General features: G+C 37.0%; 1 protein-coding gene across 2 annotated transcripts in view; it reads right to left on the reverse strand.

Annotated features, from left to right (window-relative positions):
* Window positions 1–20,220, reverse strand: part of TTC29 (tetratricopeptide repeat domain 29) — a 216,446-nt gene that overhangs the window by 86,412 nt on the left and 109,814 nt on the right. For both annotated transcript variants that reach the window (XM_058550163.1, XM_058550162.1), the window contains one exon: window positions 4,904–4,995. In XM_058550163.1, the coding sequence (XP_058406146.1) occupies window positions 4,904–4,995 (92 nt within the window). The remainder of the gene's footprint in view (window positions 1–4,903; window positions 4,996–20,220) is intronic.

The raw sequence follows: 20,220 nt of genomic DNA on the forward strand, positions 1-20,220 counted from the left end.
ACACTATTTAGAATTTTGAGCAGACTTGTGGATTTCTAGGACTAAAAATGTTTCATCAAATTGATGTTAACTCTCTAAGCTCTTCCTTGGACTGTAACATTCAAGAAAAAAATTGATGAAATAAGAAAAAAGTAGAGACTTCTTTGCATATCACTTTAAAACCTTAGGGAAAAATTACTATTTTTATTTAGCTAAAATGGACTCACTGAAGCTCATTTATGTTCATGTTCCTAAAAGCTGATATGTTTTTGATGCAAGTACATTTTGAATTAGATTTGGCCTGCTGAGGATTGTTAAATCACAACATACACAAACAAAAAAACAAGTTCGGTGAACAAGAAATACAAAATAGTATAAATAAAACCATTGCTGGGTGAGCGGGTTGTTTTTCTCCCAAAGGAGCAACAGATCTCCAAAACATCCAAAATTATCTGAAACTTGCTCTAACAAATAATGCTACAGAAAAAGTCTTTCTGGTATAAATTATATGCTCCACTCAATAAATATAGTTCTATAGCCAGCAAAGTTGTTAATATAGCATCTGAAATATAAACATTCTATGTTGCTTAAGGGATTTCCAAATTTAAAAGTTAGCTTTAGATTTAGAAGCCAGTCTTTCTTTGGAAGGGAAAAAATCAAATATTTTCTCCAGAAAAGCTACAGATTATTTGTATACGTTAAAGAACAAGGTTAAAATGTTAGACAAATATTAATTCCAGTTTTCTATATGCAGTGCACAGGTGCAACTTGAACAGCATATTATATGGTATAATCATTAAATTCATTCAACCAGACCTTAGAGAGTTAAAAACATATATTCTGAGGAACAGGACTCCTCGGTCCAAAGAATGAGAATGAAACAGTGCAGAATATTTGTGTATCAAGGTGATTCCAGTTTCCAACTGGGAAAACAGGACTGTTAACACCCACATCCCCTGACAACTGTCCAATTATGTATATCACACTTGGCCTACTGTTTGTGGTAGAAGTAATCAATAAAGGATGTGGTTGAGTGAACATAGATTTTGGTTGAACCAATGCATGAAAACTTAATCATTTACTCAGAGAGAAGAAATCAAATAGAGCAGAGATGAAACAGCCACTAAGGGGTTTGTTGATTGTGCCACCAAGTTTGTCGGCCACAGATGAAAGTAATAAGGCAAATGGAATCAGTGATAGGAGAAAATGTAAAAAGCTATTCTTAATTTCATGAATTAATAGAAATGTTTTGATGTATTTTTTGGGGTCATTTTTAGGAAATTTCACATCAAAGCCTGGATGTTCCATTTTAAAGAACATATGAAAATTACTAGGGCATGTCATTTCTCTCAAGCAAGAAGAAATTAATTTTCAGCTATAACAGAAAGGTAATTTTCACACTTGAAACTTCGTACAGATTGATTTAAAGATCTCCACTGTGGAAAGTTTTCTAGGAAATAATTTAAACCGAGTTTGCAAGAAAATTTACAATTGACATGGAATAAACCCAGAGATGGGCTAGTTGTAACCAATGGGTCTTGAACAACTCTCCTTTTTGTGATTTTTTTTCCTAAATTCTTTTTAAAAGTCATCCTGATTATTTGGAGAATTGTGGCATTTCAGTAAATGAGTTATTTCAGTAAATGAAGCCAAAAAAATGCCATAAGGAAAATTGAGGATTTTTTTTCCTTCTGTATTTACTCAAATTATCTGTCTATATAATAACAATATTTACTTGGCAATTTCTCAACTCACTCTTTCTTTGTTTTATACCATAATTCTGGCTTTTATAGCTGTGTCATAGGCAATTATTATCATTTTAGAATATCAACTCTTTTTTTTCACTAGTATTCCAAGTAGGGGAAAAAAAGACACTGTAAATGCTTATTTTCTGTTACACTGCTTAAACCCTTGTGCAATTAATATTATTCAGACCAATAGCAAAAGTAACAAACCCTGTTCACTATTAAAACCTTCATCAGTAACTCTAATGCCGTGGCTGGGTCTAGCATTACCAAATGGGCAACTCCGTATTACCAAGTCCTCAGTCTTGAGGGAATGTGGCGTGTTTTTCAGTTGAAGGCTCAGTATAAATTCATATAACCTTTTTAGAAGCTTCTAGCCTTGGAGCTTATTCACCTTTCATGTACACTCAGTTGATGGCCTTAGACACACACTTATCCTAGACATGGCTATTCTCTTCCATTTCCTTTCAAGAGATAAAATATGTTTATAGAGACAGGGTTACCATTAGTGAAACTAGTGCAATTGCACAGGTTAGGAAAAAGAGATTTAGAGGTGATGCTAGGCTTCATCGCAGCTTGATTTATTTCTCAGCCGCCACCACCATAAAGTCTTCTATTTTGGTTGTGCTCCATTTCCTGCATGTTGCCGCCAAGCTGAGGACAGTTAAAGACTATGAAAGGGCTATACGTGTGTGTGTGAGCGTGCACATGCATGCATGTATCAAAGAACACCAGTCCCTTGAAGCAAAATTTTCTAAAAATGACCATAAAATTTATATCAAAGCATTTCTAGCAGTTAGTGGACTTAATTTAATAAGGCTTCTCAGATATCTAGGGTATTGTTGTCTACCTGTATAGAATTTTTGTTTTTGAAACATCTGTCTGTCTCGAGTTATTTTGCATAAACGGTGAGAATGTGCCGAGGTTTAAATTTCCCTGAACGCACCTCCACAACCACCAGCAGTGCTGCAAAATGGCAGCTTTGGATTGGAAAGCTTGCTGTGGCCTAAGGACACTTTTTCCCTATGACCTTAGAAGAAGCATCTCTTGTACTCTTTTGTGCATTGTATAACATTGTAAAATTAAGAGCCCATGTCTACACACAAATCCTTAATTGATGGCTTTGTTGGTACTTTAGTAGATGGGAATTCTTATAAGTGGAGTTCATTTCATTTGGTATAAAAGTGAGACGGGGATAAATCTTCTTGCCCATTATATGTTTGCCCCAAGGCAGGTTGCTAGACTGTTGAGAGTGTTGGAATAAAATTATCCCCTTTCCTACCAAAAACACACCCTGTTTCATGAGATATCAAATATAGCTATATCCTTTTCTACACCTAAACCCCAAATAATACTTAACCAGCCATAATAAAACACGAGATTGCCTGTTGTTGTTGTTGCCAATATTTACCAGATATTCCCTTAGATTTTAGTGTATAGACCAGGAATTCAAATCCTGGAGTGGAGGCTAAAATATTCCAGGTGAGACTGCTACCACAAAGCAAAATAAGTTGAACAGCTGAGAATTATTTTAAGATAACCTCATGTCTCCAGAAGTTTCAAAAATAATTATAAAGACTATCAGTAACCAAAGGGGCATTCCAACACTTGTCTTGTCCTGTGACATAGTAGGTACTCAGTTTATATTTATAAAAGAAAATATGTTTCCCTGGAGTTTTACCTCTTTAGTTATGCTGGGACACAATACCATTTTGTAAAAATTATTTAATAACTATCTTGAGGGATGCATTTATTTAACTGTGCAGGCTTCGGTGAGGTCTGCTACCACAAAGCAAGAAAAATAAGCCAACCATTTTCTACTTGTGCTGGGCAGTGTTAGCAGCAGAGTCAAGTAATTTAATAATCAAAATGAACTGGACAAAAGGGCACAGAGTCAGTGTGTTCCAAACAGACATTAAATTGAATACTTATGAATCTCTTCTGTGTTCAAACATCCGCTTCTTTCCAGTTGTTATTTGGAAAGTAAAAGTTTAAGGAATAGCTGGATTGATCTTCCATGGGCTAGATATCCATCTTTATTTGAAGGGACCACAACACTCACAGGTTGCTTGCTTTACCCACGGCTGGCCGTTCCTTCCTTGAGCAAACGTCCATACTCTCTTTATAAATATGTCTGTGTCCCTAACCATTTATCCAGTGATGACCGCATTGCATTTTATTTGGTTATTTTGTAGGGCACCTTTCATTTTGCTGGTACTGGTATTTTAATATTCAATTAATTATTTATTTAATAGTTAATGATTATTATATGGGCAATGGTAATTATATCATGAGGATCCACTTAACAGTTCACTAGACATTTAAAACATTAAATGCCTTTCAAAGAACATTTTTACCTTCTAAAACACCCCCTGTGTGTGTTTATAACTGAAATACAAATGGGAAGGAATGAGAACTTGACACAATCTATATTATTGTTGTCATTATTACTAGTACTACCATTATTAAAAAGCTATATTTTTAGATATAAGATATATCAAAACCAAGGTTTTAACTGTGATAACTTTTCTTACTCTTATCTTCTCTTGACTTGAATCATAATGCTACTATATAATGCAACAATTAAATGGTGTACACAATGATCACAATACAACGAGTGAGGGGCAAATCGTATCTTTTTCTTGGAAAAATTTGTATCAGAAGTTGTTCATGGGTACTTTTGTTACATTTTCTGTTTTAAATGAAATATTGGGAATATTGTTTTTGCACCCAATTTTTTATCCAGATATGCTCAAAGGAGAGATGTCTTAATGGAAGAAGTATGATTGAAGCATAAATGGAAACTTTCCTCAAAGAAGAGATCTGGAGAGGTTACTGTGAGCCACAGTTACTGAAGCGTACTATATATTTCTGTGCTCTCTGCTTTTTTAACCTGCGAGATGTGACCTGATTTTTCCCTTTCATTCAAGGTCATCACTAAACTTACAGAAAATCAAAAATAAAATAATACAAAGGAGGAACAGACAAAAAAGAGTTTAGGTGCATATCTTAAAATACCACATTGGTTTAAAACAACTTACGTTGAAAGGGTTACTTAAGAAGGTCACTGCTTAAAATTTAAGCAGGCAGTAATGGAAAGCGACAGACCTCAAACAATTTAAGTCTTTCACAGTTGAGTGAATTCACAGTGACAGCAAGACAAGGATGTGCTAACTTACCTCTGCAGGACCTTGGCGATTGCTTCATAGGCTCTCCCCAGGCTGAGATCATCATCCAGGTCTGTAGAGATTTTACTGTAAGAGTTAAGGACCTATCAGGAAGAGAAATACGTATTAAACTTATAGCGAGACCAGATTCACTGATGTTTCATTTCATAACAGAAAAGATTAAAATTAATAGTTGTTTTTAATGTCTCCATAAAATATTTTTTTGTTTATTAAAAATTCATATTGGTTTAGTTTATTTTTATCTATAGTATAACTTGTTTCACAGCAATCTCTTTAAGCCATGACAGTGAGGTCTTATTTTCATAAAAATAATTCTTTTCCTGCACAACCCCAAATCTTCCAATTTATAGAACTTAGGTGTGAATAAATAATTGAATGGTTTACAACATTATTTTAAAATATGGGACTATTATCTAAGGTAATATAACACAGATTATAATATTCTACAATGGTATCTTAAATATCACTTTTCTTTCTATAAATAGCTGTTTGTAAAGCGTGAATTTAGGTGCCAGGCAATTTCTAAATCTATCATTTTATTAGATGCATATCTCACAGTTTGTACACGTATTCAGTATACACTAAAAATATTTCTTACGAATGTACTTCATTACCAACAATCTCTTCAATAATCAAAAGATTACGGCTGCTACAGCCAAGCATATGATCTTAATTTAATTTAACATTGACATCATCTGTATGGTATAATTTCCCTTTTTATTCTTTTTCCCTTTCAATGGCCAGAAGGAGGGAAATACGTAAAACAAAATCCCCATTTTTTCTTATTCCTTCATTGTTACTTGACCCAACCTATTACACACATGAGAACACAGGAAATCTCCAAAGACCTCTATGGAAATCCTTTTTGCACATTTTCTAAGAAAGAATTAGTGAAAGTCATTTGATGGCGTTGGGAGAGAGAGTCAGCATGAGGGAGGGCATGTATACGTGCTATGTGCTAATACCTGAATTAGGTGGCTTAGAAGGTTTAAGGGTTAGAGGCTGTGTTGATATTTGTCTTTACTTTCTTAAAGTTAATATTTGCGAAAAAATTTCAATGAGGCCATTGTGATACCTCACAAAAGCTGTTTTTTTTGTGCTTTACCCATGACTGCTTGACATAATACTGATATTAAAACTTACTGATACATATTGACCAAGTGTTTTAATTCTTGTTAAACTCACAAAGTCCAAAATTTTTATTCTTATTTTTACACCTCTTAATAAACCTTGTATAAACATTTGAATATTCTTTTCACTCTGTCTTGCATAACTAACACCACCTAGATTGAGTCTGATGTGACTTAACAGAAACCTTTCTGAGTTAAGGGGTAGAACCCCTTAATTTTAGGAATTTATAAGAGACCTTATGGAATCCAAATATCAAAATACAGTCACACATCGCTTAACGACGGGAATACGTTCTGAAAGAAAGCGTCATTCGGCAATTTTGTCATCGTGGGACCATCATAGAGTGTACTAAAGAGGAACAAAATTTGCCAACCCAAAATATGTCTCTTTAACATGAGGATTATTTTAGGCTGATTATTTTTAAGAAACAAAAGACCCAGAAAGTTTTTCTTGCTACCTTCCCCTACCTGCCTAAAAGAATTCAAATTAAAAAACTTGTCTCAGGAAGCAAGCTATCACCTTAGCACTACATGAACTAGGTGGTAGACAGGAAAGAATCTAGAAAAGCTGATCTGTTGGGCTTTCCTCTGTCTTCTTCTGTTACTGTGTGGCCAAACATGTTTTCCAAACGTTTTCCTCCTTTTCACCTACCTGTGAATTGCCTTCCTTCCCTTTGAAGTCCCTGACTCTACCCGCCCCCAACATCTTCTTTCGTCTTTAGCTGAGGATGGTATTTAAGGTGAGAGCTTCAGCCATTTTGGCGAGTTACTTGGTTTTCCTGGGTTTCTTCCACGTATATATGTTATTAAAATTTTGTTTGTTTTTCTCCTGTTAATATGTCTCATGTAAATTTAATTCTTAGACCAGCCAGAAGAACCTAGAAGGTTAGACGAAAATTTCTTTCTCCCCTGCAGTATTTACACAAAGCTAGATGGTATAGCCTACTACATTCCTAGGTCTCATGGGACTACTGTTGTATATGTGGTCTGTTGTTGACCAAAACATCATTACGCAGTGCATGACTATATTTAGAAAAGACTTTCTAGTGTCTTTTTTGGTCCATATATTTTTATATGACATTCCAGAACTTTAAAGATTGAATATTATTATATTTTATGCCAAAAATAGTTTGTTTATTCAGCAAATATTGTTACTGTGTGACAGGCACTATGTTAGACCCTAGGAAATCTTAAATAGGAAAGAACATGCTTGCAGCTCACAAGGCGTTTACAGTCTAGTGGAAAAGAGGTTTTGACTGTGTGAATGAGCAACGACTGAAGCCAGGCCTCTACAGGGCTTAAACTGTGCTTATACTGCACCACTCCCCCACACCCCTGGCCACCACGGACCCCGAAGTAGTAAAATAACGTCCAGAGGCACTTAGGGATGTGACTCTTCAGCCCATGGATAGGAGAGTTAGGTGCCAAGAAATTACAGATAAATACTTCAGTGTTGATGGCTCCTATCCCACACAAGTGTGCAGCACTTCCACGGAGCAGCAGAGGCAAAACCCCAGCTCAGTCTGGGTTTTTGGTTTTGGCCTTAGACTTGATGCTATAGAAGCTTCCTCATGGAGCCAGATGTGGTCAACTGGAATGAATGCTAACCTTAGAGTAAGACGACTTGGATTCAAGTCCTAATTCTTCCACACCCAACACATTTGGTCCAGGAAAGCTACCTGAGAAGCTTTCCTCAGAAGTAAAAAAGAAAATTACCTCTGAGGGTTGTTATGAAATAATATAGAGTGCTATGTAACCCTTAGGACAAGAATTCTTTGGGAATCTCTTAACTAGCCACCAGTGAACAGCTGCTGGTGGGAGCTTCCCTCTTCAAAGTAAAGACAACACATTTTATTTGAGGGACATCATATATCAGCTTAAACACTTTACCTAAAACCAGGAAATAAGTAGGCAGTAGAAAGAATATTAGTTCATTATTGGCCCAATAGGGAAACAATCAATTACATGAAGTCTGTACTGAGGACCCTGAAAATGCTAAAGAAGAGCTCCTCTAAACCAAAGACAAGGCCTCTGCCTCTCAGGAACGTGAGCTCTAGTGGGAGAGAGTAAACACAGACAGGTGAATCATATGGAGAATACAAGGCAGAACTCAGCAGATTGGTGAATTGTGTAGTTCAGCCTAAGGGAAGTAGGAGGGACATTGTTAAAATAAAGAGAAAAAAACTCATTAAAGTGAAAAAATAATGTGGGATTATGAATTCTGTAGAAAATAAAGATGCTTTACATCAATCTTATAGTAAGCTATCTTACCTTCTTTTTAAAGTAGGCAAGGTATAATTTACAAATTAATAAATATTGATCAATTTGAATTCTTAAAGAGTGGAACACTTTTCACAAAGAATACTTCAAGTGAGAAAATGCAGTGTGGAAATCTGAGGGAGCCACTGTACTTGACTGAATATCCCTGTAGCATGCAATATGCTAGAAACAAATCCAGGGTCTGGAAGGTTAAATTCTGTCATCACAAATTGAAGATAAGAGGAAAGAATAAAGAATCTCAGGCGTAAAATATTTTGATGAATTGAAATTTATTATATATCTTTAAATTTTATGGGCAATGAACCTAATCAACCTTTGTCACGACAGAGGAAAACATCAATTAAGCATGCTACCAGGTAAATTTCAACGAACACCAAACTGTGCAGGATAACAAGGTTACTGAAGTTGGAAAAGTCAGTTCATATACCTAATAAAAATTAAGTGCTACAAGGTCACTTGATCAAATTGCTCCAATAATTTCAGTGACTAACGGAGACAAAGCTTTGAAAACTATTTCACTAGGCATTTTAAAGGCAATGGACTTTATCTTCCCACTAGAATGAAACTGATTTACTTGGAAAGACATTTTCAAATAAAATCCAAGTTCTTAAAATGAGATGATTTCTATTAGTCACCTAAAAACAAAACTCGTAGAATACTTAGCATAAAAAATGAGAACATGCAAAAGAATAATGCTGGCAATATGCTACAAACTTTTTGAAGAATGGTTTGCTGTAAAATCAAATTTTAAGGATCATAAATTTCTTTTACTGCAAGAATAGCCTTCAATGGAGCATTGGATTTAAGTCAAGATTGTCACCTGTCAACAAAGTGAGCGAAATATATGTGTATATATTATGAAATACATATGTGTGTGTGTGTGTGTATATATATATAGAGAGAGAGAGAGAGAGGGAGGGAGGGAGATTGAGAAGGAGAATAGAAAAGTAGCCTTGTCCTCCCAGAAAATTATAAGAACAAATTCTATGCCTGAGCTTTGGCAGTTTTAAGAGGGGTGCCCAATAAGAAGGCATTCTTAGGTCTAATAATATCAAAGACCCAGTGGTTTTCTTTCCTTACATGTTTAGGATTTCCAGTTATGAGGGTGCCTTGGAACAAAAGAAAATGAACCATTTGATATTGACCCCCTTCCTGTCTTCCTCTATTTTCTCATTCCTTACCCCACTGCAATTCCTCTCTTAATAGTCCCTTTACTTTAGACAACATTAAAACAAAAAATTTCAGCAGTCTTGTCCTTTATATTTGCTTTCACAACTGAAATTTACTTCAAATCACTATGATGACTATTACTTCTGGCATAACTTTCCCAAAGTAGACGGAATCATCTTCCGATCCCATTGCCCAGCCAGCTGTTACCAGCAAACACTGTCCCAGTTCATTTACTGTAAAGCCTTTTTATTTTAAGATAGTTGTAGACTCACATGCAATTGTAAGAAATGATACAGAGCACTCTCATATATCCTTCACCCGGCTTTTCCCGTAGTAACACCTTGCATTACTATAGTACAATATCACAACCAGGGAACTGACACTGAACAATCAACCCGCCTTATTCAGATTTCACTAGTTTTACATGCACTTGTGTGTGTGTGTGTGTCTTAATTTTATGCTATTTTATCACATGTGTATATTTATGTAACAGCCCCACAGTCAAGATATAGAGATGTTCTATCACTACAATGATCCCTCACACTACCCTTTCTCAGTTCATTTTTAGTATGTTTGCCTGCTTAGAGGATAAAGGAGAGAGAGAAAAAAATGTTTTTTCTCTTTTCCTTGGGTGAAAGAAAGGTTTGCCTTGGGAACCAAAGTTCTGAAATAACTTGGCATCTGCCCTCTTCCTTTTTACTACACCTCCCCTACCTTATGTGTTTATATTTCCCCCGGGAAATTTCCTCAGCTTAGTACAGAAGAATAGTAGTTGATTAAACTAATTCATACTTAGGTATGAATGACTCAGAGATCATTAACTCTCCCAGAAGTTGCAGTTTTAAAAAGAGGATGCTTGGTGCCAGCCCGGTGGTGCAGGGATTAAGTGCACGCACTCCGATTCAGCGGCCTGGGGTTCGCAGGTTCGGATCCCAGGTGCGCACCACTGCACCGCTTGTCAAGCCATGTTGTGGCGGCGTCCCATATAAAGTAGAGGAAGATGGGCACAGATGTTAGCCCAGGGCCAATCTTCCTCAGCAAAAGAGGAGGATTGACATGGATGTTAGCTCAGGGCTGATCTTCCCCACAAACAAACAAAAAAAAGAGGATGCTTGCTAATCCGAAATCATTTCTTCTGGGTGGAGTTTCATGCAGTCTAACAAAATGAAATGAAACAATTCAGAGAGTGTGTGGCAGGATGATTTGGGGCAAAGGTTATACAAAAGGCCAGCATCTTCTTGAAATTTGACCCTATGAAATGATCCCTTAAGCAAGTACTGACTTTTATAATCCCCCTTTTTTTTTAAGTCTACTTCTGTACCTTCAGGTTTTCTAGCAGCTCCACATGCTTTTCCACAATGTTCCTTTTCACGGTAGCATGGAAGAGATGAAAAAAGGGAAGAGGGGAATGTGCAGCAGCAGGTGTGGGGATCAGGCGTTTGTAAGTCACTGATACCTGAAGAGGTAACTACTTGCTAGTTTCATTCCCTCTCATTATCACTTTCTTCACAACACTCACCCTTCAGAACCAATGTATTATGCAAAGAACTCTTCCAGTACATTCCATTAGATCATTAGATAGGACTCCAAGATAAAATTATATATATATTTATATAGATATAGTAAATATATACACCATATATATATAATATGGATACATCCCTGCCTTATTATCTAAGGCAATAAGACCCACAGATATTGAAATTATATAGTGCTGTAAGTCTGTGTAAAGGGCTAAAAATTTAGTCCAAAGACAGTAATTCATTAAATAAATACTGAGTGTCTGCTATGGGCCAAGCCTTGTTTTAGGTGCTAGGGATACAGCAGCAAATAATGCAAAATCCCTGCCCCCACGAAGTCCACATTGTATTTAGGTGATGGGGAGAAAATCTGTAATTAAATAATTTAAATGAGTGAATTTTAGATAGTCAGAAGAACAATGAAGAAAATACAACTGGAAAGGCTTTCTGTAGGAAGAGAAACTCCGTCTGCATTCTAAAAGAATGACAGGATTGGGTCAGTAGGAGGAGGGCAGCTTGAGCAAAGGTTTGGTGATGGAATGAGTGATACAATGAGAAAAAAGGTTACCAGAGTGCATAGAAGCAACAGTGTCCAACAGAGAAGTTTGCTTTAAGGTTCATGCATAGAATGTTTTGTCGAGTTACACAGAATAGGCGATCACTGTTTTAATTGATGGTATTAAGTGACAAACTGTCAAGCTGCAATTTATCTTTTTGATTACAAAGAAAGAATTTGATCATTGTTTTGAAGGTAAGGTGAGTCATTCACTTTCATCTCTTATTCTACATGCATGTAAAAGTAGTCTTCTGCAGAACTTTTTTAATTCATAGTTCTTGTCTTTCTACTTTCTAGGCAGTTCAACATGTTTGGTTGAAAATATGCCACATTCAACATAGTGGTTAAGTTCGCGCGCTCCGCTTTGGTGGCCCGGGGTTCGCAGGTATGGATCCCAGGCGTGGATCTACACACCGCTCATCAAGCCATGCTGTGGCAGGTGTCCCACATATAAAGTAGAGGAAGATGGGCATGGATGTTAGCCCAAGGCCAATTTTCCTCAGCAAAAAGAGGAGGATTGGCAACAGATGTTAGCTCAGGGCTAATCTTCCTCACCAAAATATATATACGCCACATTCAAGATGGTGCAGTTGGCTGCCTTGTTTCCCATTATTCCAATTTTTCAAAATTTTATGCAGAGTTGTTCCCGTGCCTAGGGAAAGGAGAGGAAATACTTTTCTTTCTCCCTCTGGCATAGCACTGAGCATGTACAACTCAAACTAACACAGATCAGTGACATGAAGTTTAAATGGGCCTCCGTGCTCTGGTTGGTGACCCTAACTACCATTATTTTTTAGGAAAATAACCCATAGAAACCACTATATAAAATAAGTTCTAGCATCTAGCCCATTTGAGATGGAAATTTTGTAATCTTGCAAAGATTCCAATAAACTCGAATCCTACTTTTACTTCATATGCTTGGTACATTTTTCTATACACATTCCTTTCTCCACTTACCACCCTCCCCCTCACTACTTTCTTAGTTAACTCAACATTTGAAATCAGTAGGAACTCCTACTCTGAGGGCATAGACCAGGCTTTGGAGGGGCCTTATGGGATAATTAACCAAATCTCCCTCTGGGTGTCCAAATTTCTTCCAAATATCATAAGTTTTCGAGTAATGCAGGTCTACTACTGAGCTGAGTGACATGTGTCAAGTGACTTAATCTCTCTGAGCCTATTTCCTTGGGTGTAAAATGGAAATGAATAGAGTCTACCTTGAAGGGATGTTATAAGGTTCCAATAAGATGAGGTATTTAATAGTACCTACTAAGGATTTGAATGAAGAAACTGCTTAATTTCCTCAAGTACTTTTCTTACTTATCAAAGTGGTTCTCAAATGGGGGTGATTTTGCCCCATAGGGGATATTCAGCAATATCTGTAGACATTTTAGGTTGTCATAATTGGGAGGGGTGCTACTGGCATCTAGTGAGTAGAAGCCAGAGATGCTGCTAAATACCCTACAATGCACATGATCGCCCCCATAACAAAGGATTATCCAGCCCCAATGTGAATGGTGTCACTGTTGAGAAATCCTGATCTAGCCTTTGCTTGAACAATTTTCATGATTGGAAACTACCCGCTTGTGAGGCTAGCCACTCAATCTTTGGAAAGTTACATTACAAACCTATCTGTTAAGTTGAAGCAAAATCTGTAACTTCTACCTGCTAGCCAAGGTTGTGTTTTGTGAGACAACACAAGATATGTCCATCCCTCTTTCATGTGATAGTCTTTTCACTACTGAAAGAGCTGTTTTCCCTCCTCGAAGCCCCCAAGTTTATAGTCATCCGGGATGCTCTGAAATAAGTGAGAATGAAACTCCAACAGTTTAGTCACATTTGAATGTTTTATTTCTAGTTTCATCTACAAGTCTGAGTTCTAGAAGAGTTTAAATAAACCTACCTGGACCAAAAAATGTCTGTAAAATCATAAAGGGTTTCGTCTGTAAATAAGAAGTTAAGAGTCCATTGCCTAGTGTGCATTTTTTTTTACCTTCTTTCTTCCTATGCATCATAAAAAGGCAGCACAGCTAACATTTTGTTATACATCTCTTACACAAACCCCAAATCGTGCCATTTCATAACAAAAGTTCAGCACTGTGCTCAATAGAGTGCATTAGTCTGAGGAGAAAAAGGCAGTGATACAGATTTATTCTTGTGCAATAAGAAATATAGAAATAAAAAAATCAAGTTTGTCATCTGCAGCTTGAAATCATCGTCAAATCTTATCAGAAATACATTTATTCTGATTTCTGGCAATCCAACCTCCTTTAGCCATTTCACAGTTGGTGAGCAGAAAGGATGTTTCTGCCTCATTTACAGTGTCTGAACATGATTCAGACAATCAACTGCAACATTAGTCAGAGAAATCAGTGGCTAATGATTTCTGACAGGCACTGCAGTAACAGGCTGAGGACCAGACTGGGCAGCAACAACATTCAGAGCATTTATTGCAGACAGCAATAGGCAATGGTGGAAAATGATAAAAATGGGGGTAAACAGAACTGGTCTCACATCACTCAAAGGCTCTTATACACTTTTTGCAAAGGCATAGTATCTGACACGCAATAAATACAGTAATCGTTTTCTACAAATATGCTATATTGAATGAACACTGAGGACAATCAAGTGTGCAGCTCTGTAAACAAGAATACACAAAAGTAGGTAAATATTTTGCATTCTGCTGAAATTACATTCTTAAGTTAGGAGTAGTCTAGCTTTACTATTTATATGGATCATTTGGAGTATGTACTCTTTCTCCCTGGAATGCATTACTCATCATTTGGACTGTCACACACTGACTGTTTACACGACCCAACAGATAACAGGAAGGCTGTATGGTCTAGTGCAGACCAAAAGACTGAGTGTTAAGACATGAGTTTAGTTTCCCTTCTTCTTGAGCTCAGGGTGTGACCTCGAACAAGTCACTTGGTGAACTTGAACTTCAGTTCCCAAGTCTGGAAGATAACGGGGTGGGGCCAAATGATCTAGAATTATCCTTTCCAAAAATATGATTTGGATTTTAGGACTCTACATTGATATATTTAGTAGTTTAAGATATGCCCTAATTGTTGTCAATAATTTATCCTTGGCTTTAATATCTCTGATAAATTCATTTTACGTTTTTTTAAAATTAAAAAAAAAGAAACAAAATGATAAGTCATTTCATTCAATTGAAATTTTATTTTCACACTTCCCCTTTATTTGAAAAATCTTGCATACTCTTAATGAACTGCTTTTTAAAAAATGTCCCTACATTGGAATAGTGATAGCAAAGAAAGCTGAATCTACAATGCTTTTGGTTCACATTAAATAGCAGTTATTACAAATGCAATGATCAGTGCTTTCAAAAATAGTACATTTCTCTTTTATATAGTTTGAAATTTTTAAGAATTTGATGAAAATTCAAGGTTATCTCTAAATTTCATAAATTGAGTTGGAATTGCTAGTTGTCTCTCACATACTAGGAGTTTTCATATATTTTCAAAAGCTATAAGGATAGAAATATATCTCGAAACATTTCCAAGAATCTTCTTTTACCTAAAACTCTCTCTCTACACATCCAATATACAGATGACTCTCAAACCCCAAAATGAGGAGACAGAATTCCATTTACAGTTAAATATAAATTTCCTCAATAGTAAATTGGAACATATTGATAAAAACTGCTATTTCCTCAATTGGTCATTATAGTTTTGTACTATGTTGATGAGAGACATATCCATGAAGAATTTTTATTCCAATTCTCAATTGTTATTTTCTATACTGTAAATCAGAAAGCATGGAAATGTTTACCCTGTATAGCCCTATCATAGTGTGAGTTTTATTTACAGCTCCTTGAAAAGAAAATTTCCCTGCCCTTAATCTCCTGCCAGGGAAATCCATTGGAGGCTTTGTTTTATATTTTGCTAGAAGGCCCTTGACTAAAGGCAGTCCAGTAATCTATGAGGTGGTCTGACATAAAAAGTTCTATTCAATGGAAGATTATAGTGATGAGTTAGTTCAATCATGTTCTCTTAGGAAATTCAGACCCATTGAGCAGTTGGTAATGGCAGAAGCTAGAAGGTGCTCAAAGATAAATGAACACCAAGAGAGTGATAGAGTCATGTTAACAGAGTGGGTCAAATGGACTGCTGCTGCCAAGGGGATAATAAGAAAACTCAGTCTCTCGTCTTCCAGGGTCCTCCAGTTCCCAAGCATCTTTCAGTCTGTGAGGCCCAACTGTCTGCTCAACCTGGGTATTCATGGGATATGATCACTCTCTCTCATTGCCACAGGAATCTTTACAATCAATTCCCCTACTTGAGGTAATCTGAATGAATCTCTTTCTTGTATCCAAAGAATAAAACTGAGAAGTACTGAGAGATAAAACAGCTCTCGAGAGCTAAAGTGCCAAGAAAATAACTTCAAGCCTTTTTCTCCCTCCATGTTTATCAATGAAAAACAATGTAGGTTCAATCTTTCCATGGCAATAGGCCAGTGGACACAGATTGTAGAAAATGATTAGAGATTTCATTGTCAGAAAAGATTTGGGGCTGGCCGGGTGGTGTAGTGGTTATATTCGTGCACTCCGCTTCGGCAGCCCAGGGTTCACAGGTTCGGATCCCAGACGTGGACCTATGCACTGCTCATCAAGCCATGCTGTGGCAGGCATCCCACATACAAAATAGAGAAAGATGGGCACAGATATTAGCTCAGGGCCAATCTTCCTCACCAAAAGAAAAAGAAAAGAAAAGATTTGAGAGGAAAATGTTTGTGTATTTTTTTAAACTAAGAAATTCTCAAACTCTATTTGGTTAGGTTTATATGAGGATGAAGAGTCAGTGTGACAAATGATTCCATTATACCTATGATAACATGACCAGTAATTTCAGTTCTCTGTTATTTTGGGAGACTAAAGATGGTGGTGGCAAACAGAATCAAATGAAGTGCCAGTCAAATCTAATTTGACCAAACATGTATTGTCACCCACCTTGCCAGTGCAGAAATGTCAACATTCATGTCCTGCTGGAATGTGCAGGCCTCTTGAGAACCTCACTCCAGCCATAGACACCTTGCACTATCAGGAATGAGCTCAGTTCTCTCCACCTCCACATCCCTCTGCCTGCGTTGCTCTTTCTGATTTCATGCTCAACTCTCGCAGTGCTTGTACACACACACATACACCACTTCTTTGTGCTAGTCCAGCACTTACCACAGTGTCCTATGTATCTACTTATTAATATTTGTCTCTCTCTAATTAGATCGTAAGTGGCATGAGAACAGGAACCATATCTGTTTTGTTCTCCATTATACCCCTAGCTCCTAGTCTTATGTTAAGATTGACTATTGTTGAATGAATATAGTAGAGCCCTTAGAAGGTACTGGTAGTGAAGTACCTGTAGAAACATTAATGTGGATATAATTAGTTGTATAATGTAATTATTATAATATAACAATTAATAATAATATATTATATTGTAATTATTACATTATATTATATTATATATAACTGGCTTAAAGACAAATAAGCTCTTATATCAATTATTTTATAATATTAATATATATAATATATTACAGCTCATACATTAATTATAATATTTTGCATTATATCTCACTCGATGAAGGAAAAAATATGGCACTTTATAACTATGATAAATGGAAACTATGTAAAAATTTTCATTTAAAAGCCAGTCCAGGAGAATTCAAGTAAGAGCAAACAAGCCAGATTCCCAAAGAAATACTTAAATGACATTTCAAAATGACATAAGAACCCCCTATCTAAATGTGTGCTTGTTTCACCCACTCACATTCCCAGATAAGTAAGTTTCCCCCATTACAAGCCCATGTGGTCATTCTGCTCAGTGAGGACAAGAAGATCCAGTCTGAAATTATGTTAGCTTAGTCATGGTATCATGAGAAATAATTCTTCCTATCTGTGGAGGGAATATAAATCATTTCTTCTCTTTCTTTTAATCTAGAAAAATGAGAGATAAATATAGTTTCTACCTTCAAAAGTAACAATTACCACCAGGAGATTTGTCTTTCCTCTGGCAGTAAAGCCATCATCTATGCATAATCCCTTCTACTAGATTTCTTCCTCATTTAAGGCAGGATTCAATAAGATTTCATTCTGGTTCTCCTTCTCAGAAATCCATGAAAGCCTTGAAAAACATTTTGAGCATATTCTTTCTGTACAATTTGATATCCTTCCCACCACAGGCCATTATTCTGGTAAACTCAGCAAACCCTAATTTAGATCCCCAATGTAATGCTTTCATATCAGGCTGTGTGAACATGTTTCTTTAAAATAAAACATGGTAGGAAAGTCTTCCTCTGAATGCTTGCACACAGAGGAAGCTTCATCTATTATCCTTTCACCATGATAGAAGAGAGGGGAAAACAATTTATGAGTCATTTCCATTCTGACAGATGCGACAATGACTGGAAATGCGATGCCTGCCAAGAGCTTTTATCAAGTAGGTTATAACAACTGGTAATAAGTGTAAACAATAAATGGCTGGAATCTTAGGGGAAACAGTGGCAATACGAAACGATTTTTGGTACTTCCGATGGGGCTCTGCTACTCTTGGAATTCCCTGCCTTCCCAGTAGAGTTTTGGCCTGACAATAAACAACAGTTTAGTACTTTATCTAATCCCAGCCAGGAGGTGAGTTCAACAGCAAGCTTTTGCAGATGTTCACATCCAATAATCTATCCATAATTGATGAAACAGGGAGGTCAGATGTAATGGCTGCTACTATTCCAGCAACAAATAAATGGTTATTGACAAAACAAGCCAGTGTGGCGCTGAGAGCTGAGCAGTGACAAGTAAGCGACAGTGCTGAGCAGAGGCAGGGAGGACTACATGGATTCCTCAGCGAGGCATGTGGCAGGAGGGCCACACTGACACATAAGCAGATGGAGGTGACTTAGAGAGGAAAAGAGAGGTTGCTAAAGTACAGAAAAAGATGACGACAGGCCGAGGCGGAGAAGAAAATGATGAGCAAGCCCTGGGCAAGGCTGAGGACCCGGGTAAGTACCAATGCGTGAACAGTTCCGAAAGGCATGCACTGTGATCCAGACGTCCGGTTGCTTTTATCACCAGCGTGCCTTCACTCATATAGCCGGCTGTCACACTGCGTAGCCTAGGGGACTCGAATGCCAAAGTGGATGCATGGGACGCTTTGGTGCCCAAACCTTCCCACTGAGGGATGCATGGATATTCCGTTTAACACTGCAGATACCTTTTTTCCCCTATTTACTGAAAAGAAAATCTATGAAAATCACGGATGTAATTTTAACAATATTTTCAGATAAGCCAAAGATGCAAAATTGTGAGGCTAGAAAATTTCTCAAGACTTGGATTAATCCTGAAATACATGCTGCTTAAAATCAAATTTACTGCAAAGGAATGTGAGTGGAAGGCAAAGTTTTCTTTAATAATAAAAAGCAAACGCTGCACTCGATTCACCTCAACCTAGGCAAATAATGAATGCATTAACCGAGTCTACTTTTATTGACTAAATAAAATTCAAGATATTTAAACATAAATAAACAGCTGAAATCCTACACTTCTATTCCAGTGCTAAAAAATAATGTTTTTACACAGTTTACTATGTAATATTATAAGATGAAGAATGGTAGAATGAAATGGTAGTTATTATTGCTATAGGTAGTCATAAAGAGGCTTGGGACAGAGATATTTTAAATATTAATATTCCTAAAATCACTTAAATCAATTTAACACTCTTTAGTGGTTTATTTAGAAGTGTGATTTATTTTATACTTTGCAACCAATGCCTTTGATCAGCTCAGAAATAACATATGAGCTGAAAATAAAAGAGCAAAACAAATTGCTGCCAGCATTCTTATAGTGAGCTTTAGGTTTTATAGCATAAACTAGAAAATTGTCATTATATTTGGCATTTTCAAATTATTTATCAATATTTAGAAATGGAGAATTATGGAGCCCAGAAGGAATGGTGGAGATATTTCTGTGATAACTTGCTAGTTGCTCACCTTCCTGAGCCCTGCCATCCTCCTCCCTGAGGTCCTCCCATTTAGCAACTTCGACCTGCCCCTATCCCTGGGTCCCTCTCTGTCCCTGGTCTAGGGCAGAAGCTTGGCATCACATCAGTGTGCCATGGATCAAATTATGATCTTAACCTTTGTTCCTTGAGACCAAGCCCCCAGCCCTTGGAGCTGTGTCCTGGTCTTCTGTTCTTGCTTGAATCTGTGTCTTCATACCTAGTCGGGTCCCTGCTTACTGTGATCTGGAGATCTGCCTTGCTGCCATCAATATGCCCACATCAGGAGTCTCGCTCCTGATCCCCAGGCCCTGTGGTTTGGTGCTTGTCACTTGCCAATGGCAGTCACACTACCATTTATTGAGCAAAAACTACATGTGCAGAGTGTTTTATATTCATGATGCGTTTAATCTTCACAGAGTCCTTTGAGATAAATATTAATATTCTCACTGAACAAATGAGAAAGATGAAGTGCAGAGAGGTTGGGTAACTTGCTCTAGCACACACAGTCCTGGAGTTGGAGAAGGAGGAAGGATCTGAACTGGGGTTTTTGGACTTCAAAGCCCTTGTTCTTAAGCACTGTGATATGCCTGCTGCTGGTTCACCCTGAGCCTGACTGTGCTGCCCTAGGCCTTCACTTACA

Source organism: Diceros bicornis, chromosome 11 (assembly GCF_020826845.1).
Source record: "Diceros bicornis minor isolate mBicDic1 chromosome 11, mDicBic1.mat.cur, whole genome shotgun sequence".
NCBI lineage: Eukaryota > Metazoa > Chordata > Mammalia > Perissodactyla > Rhinocerotidae > Diceros > Diceros bicornis.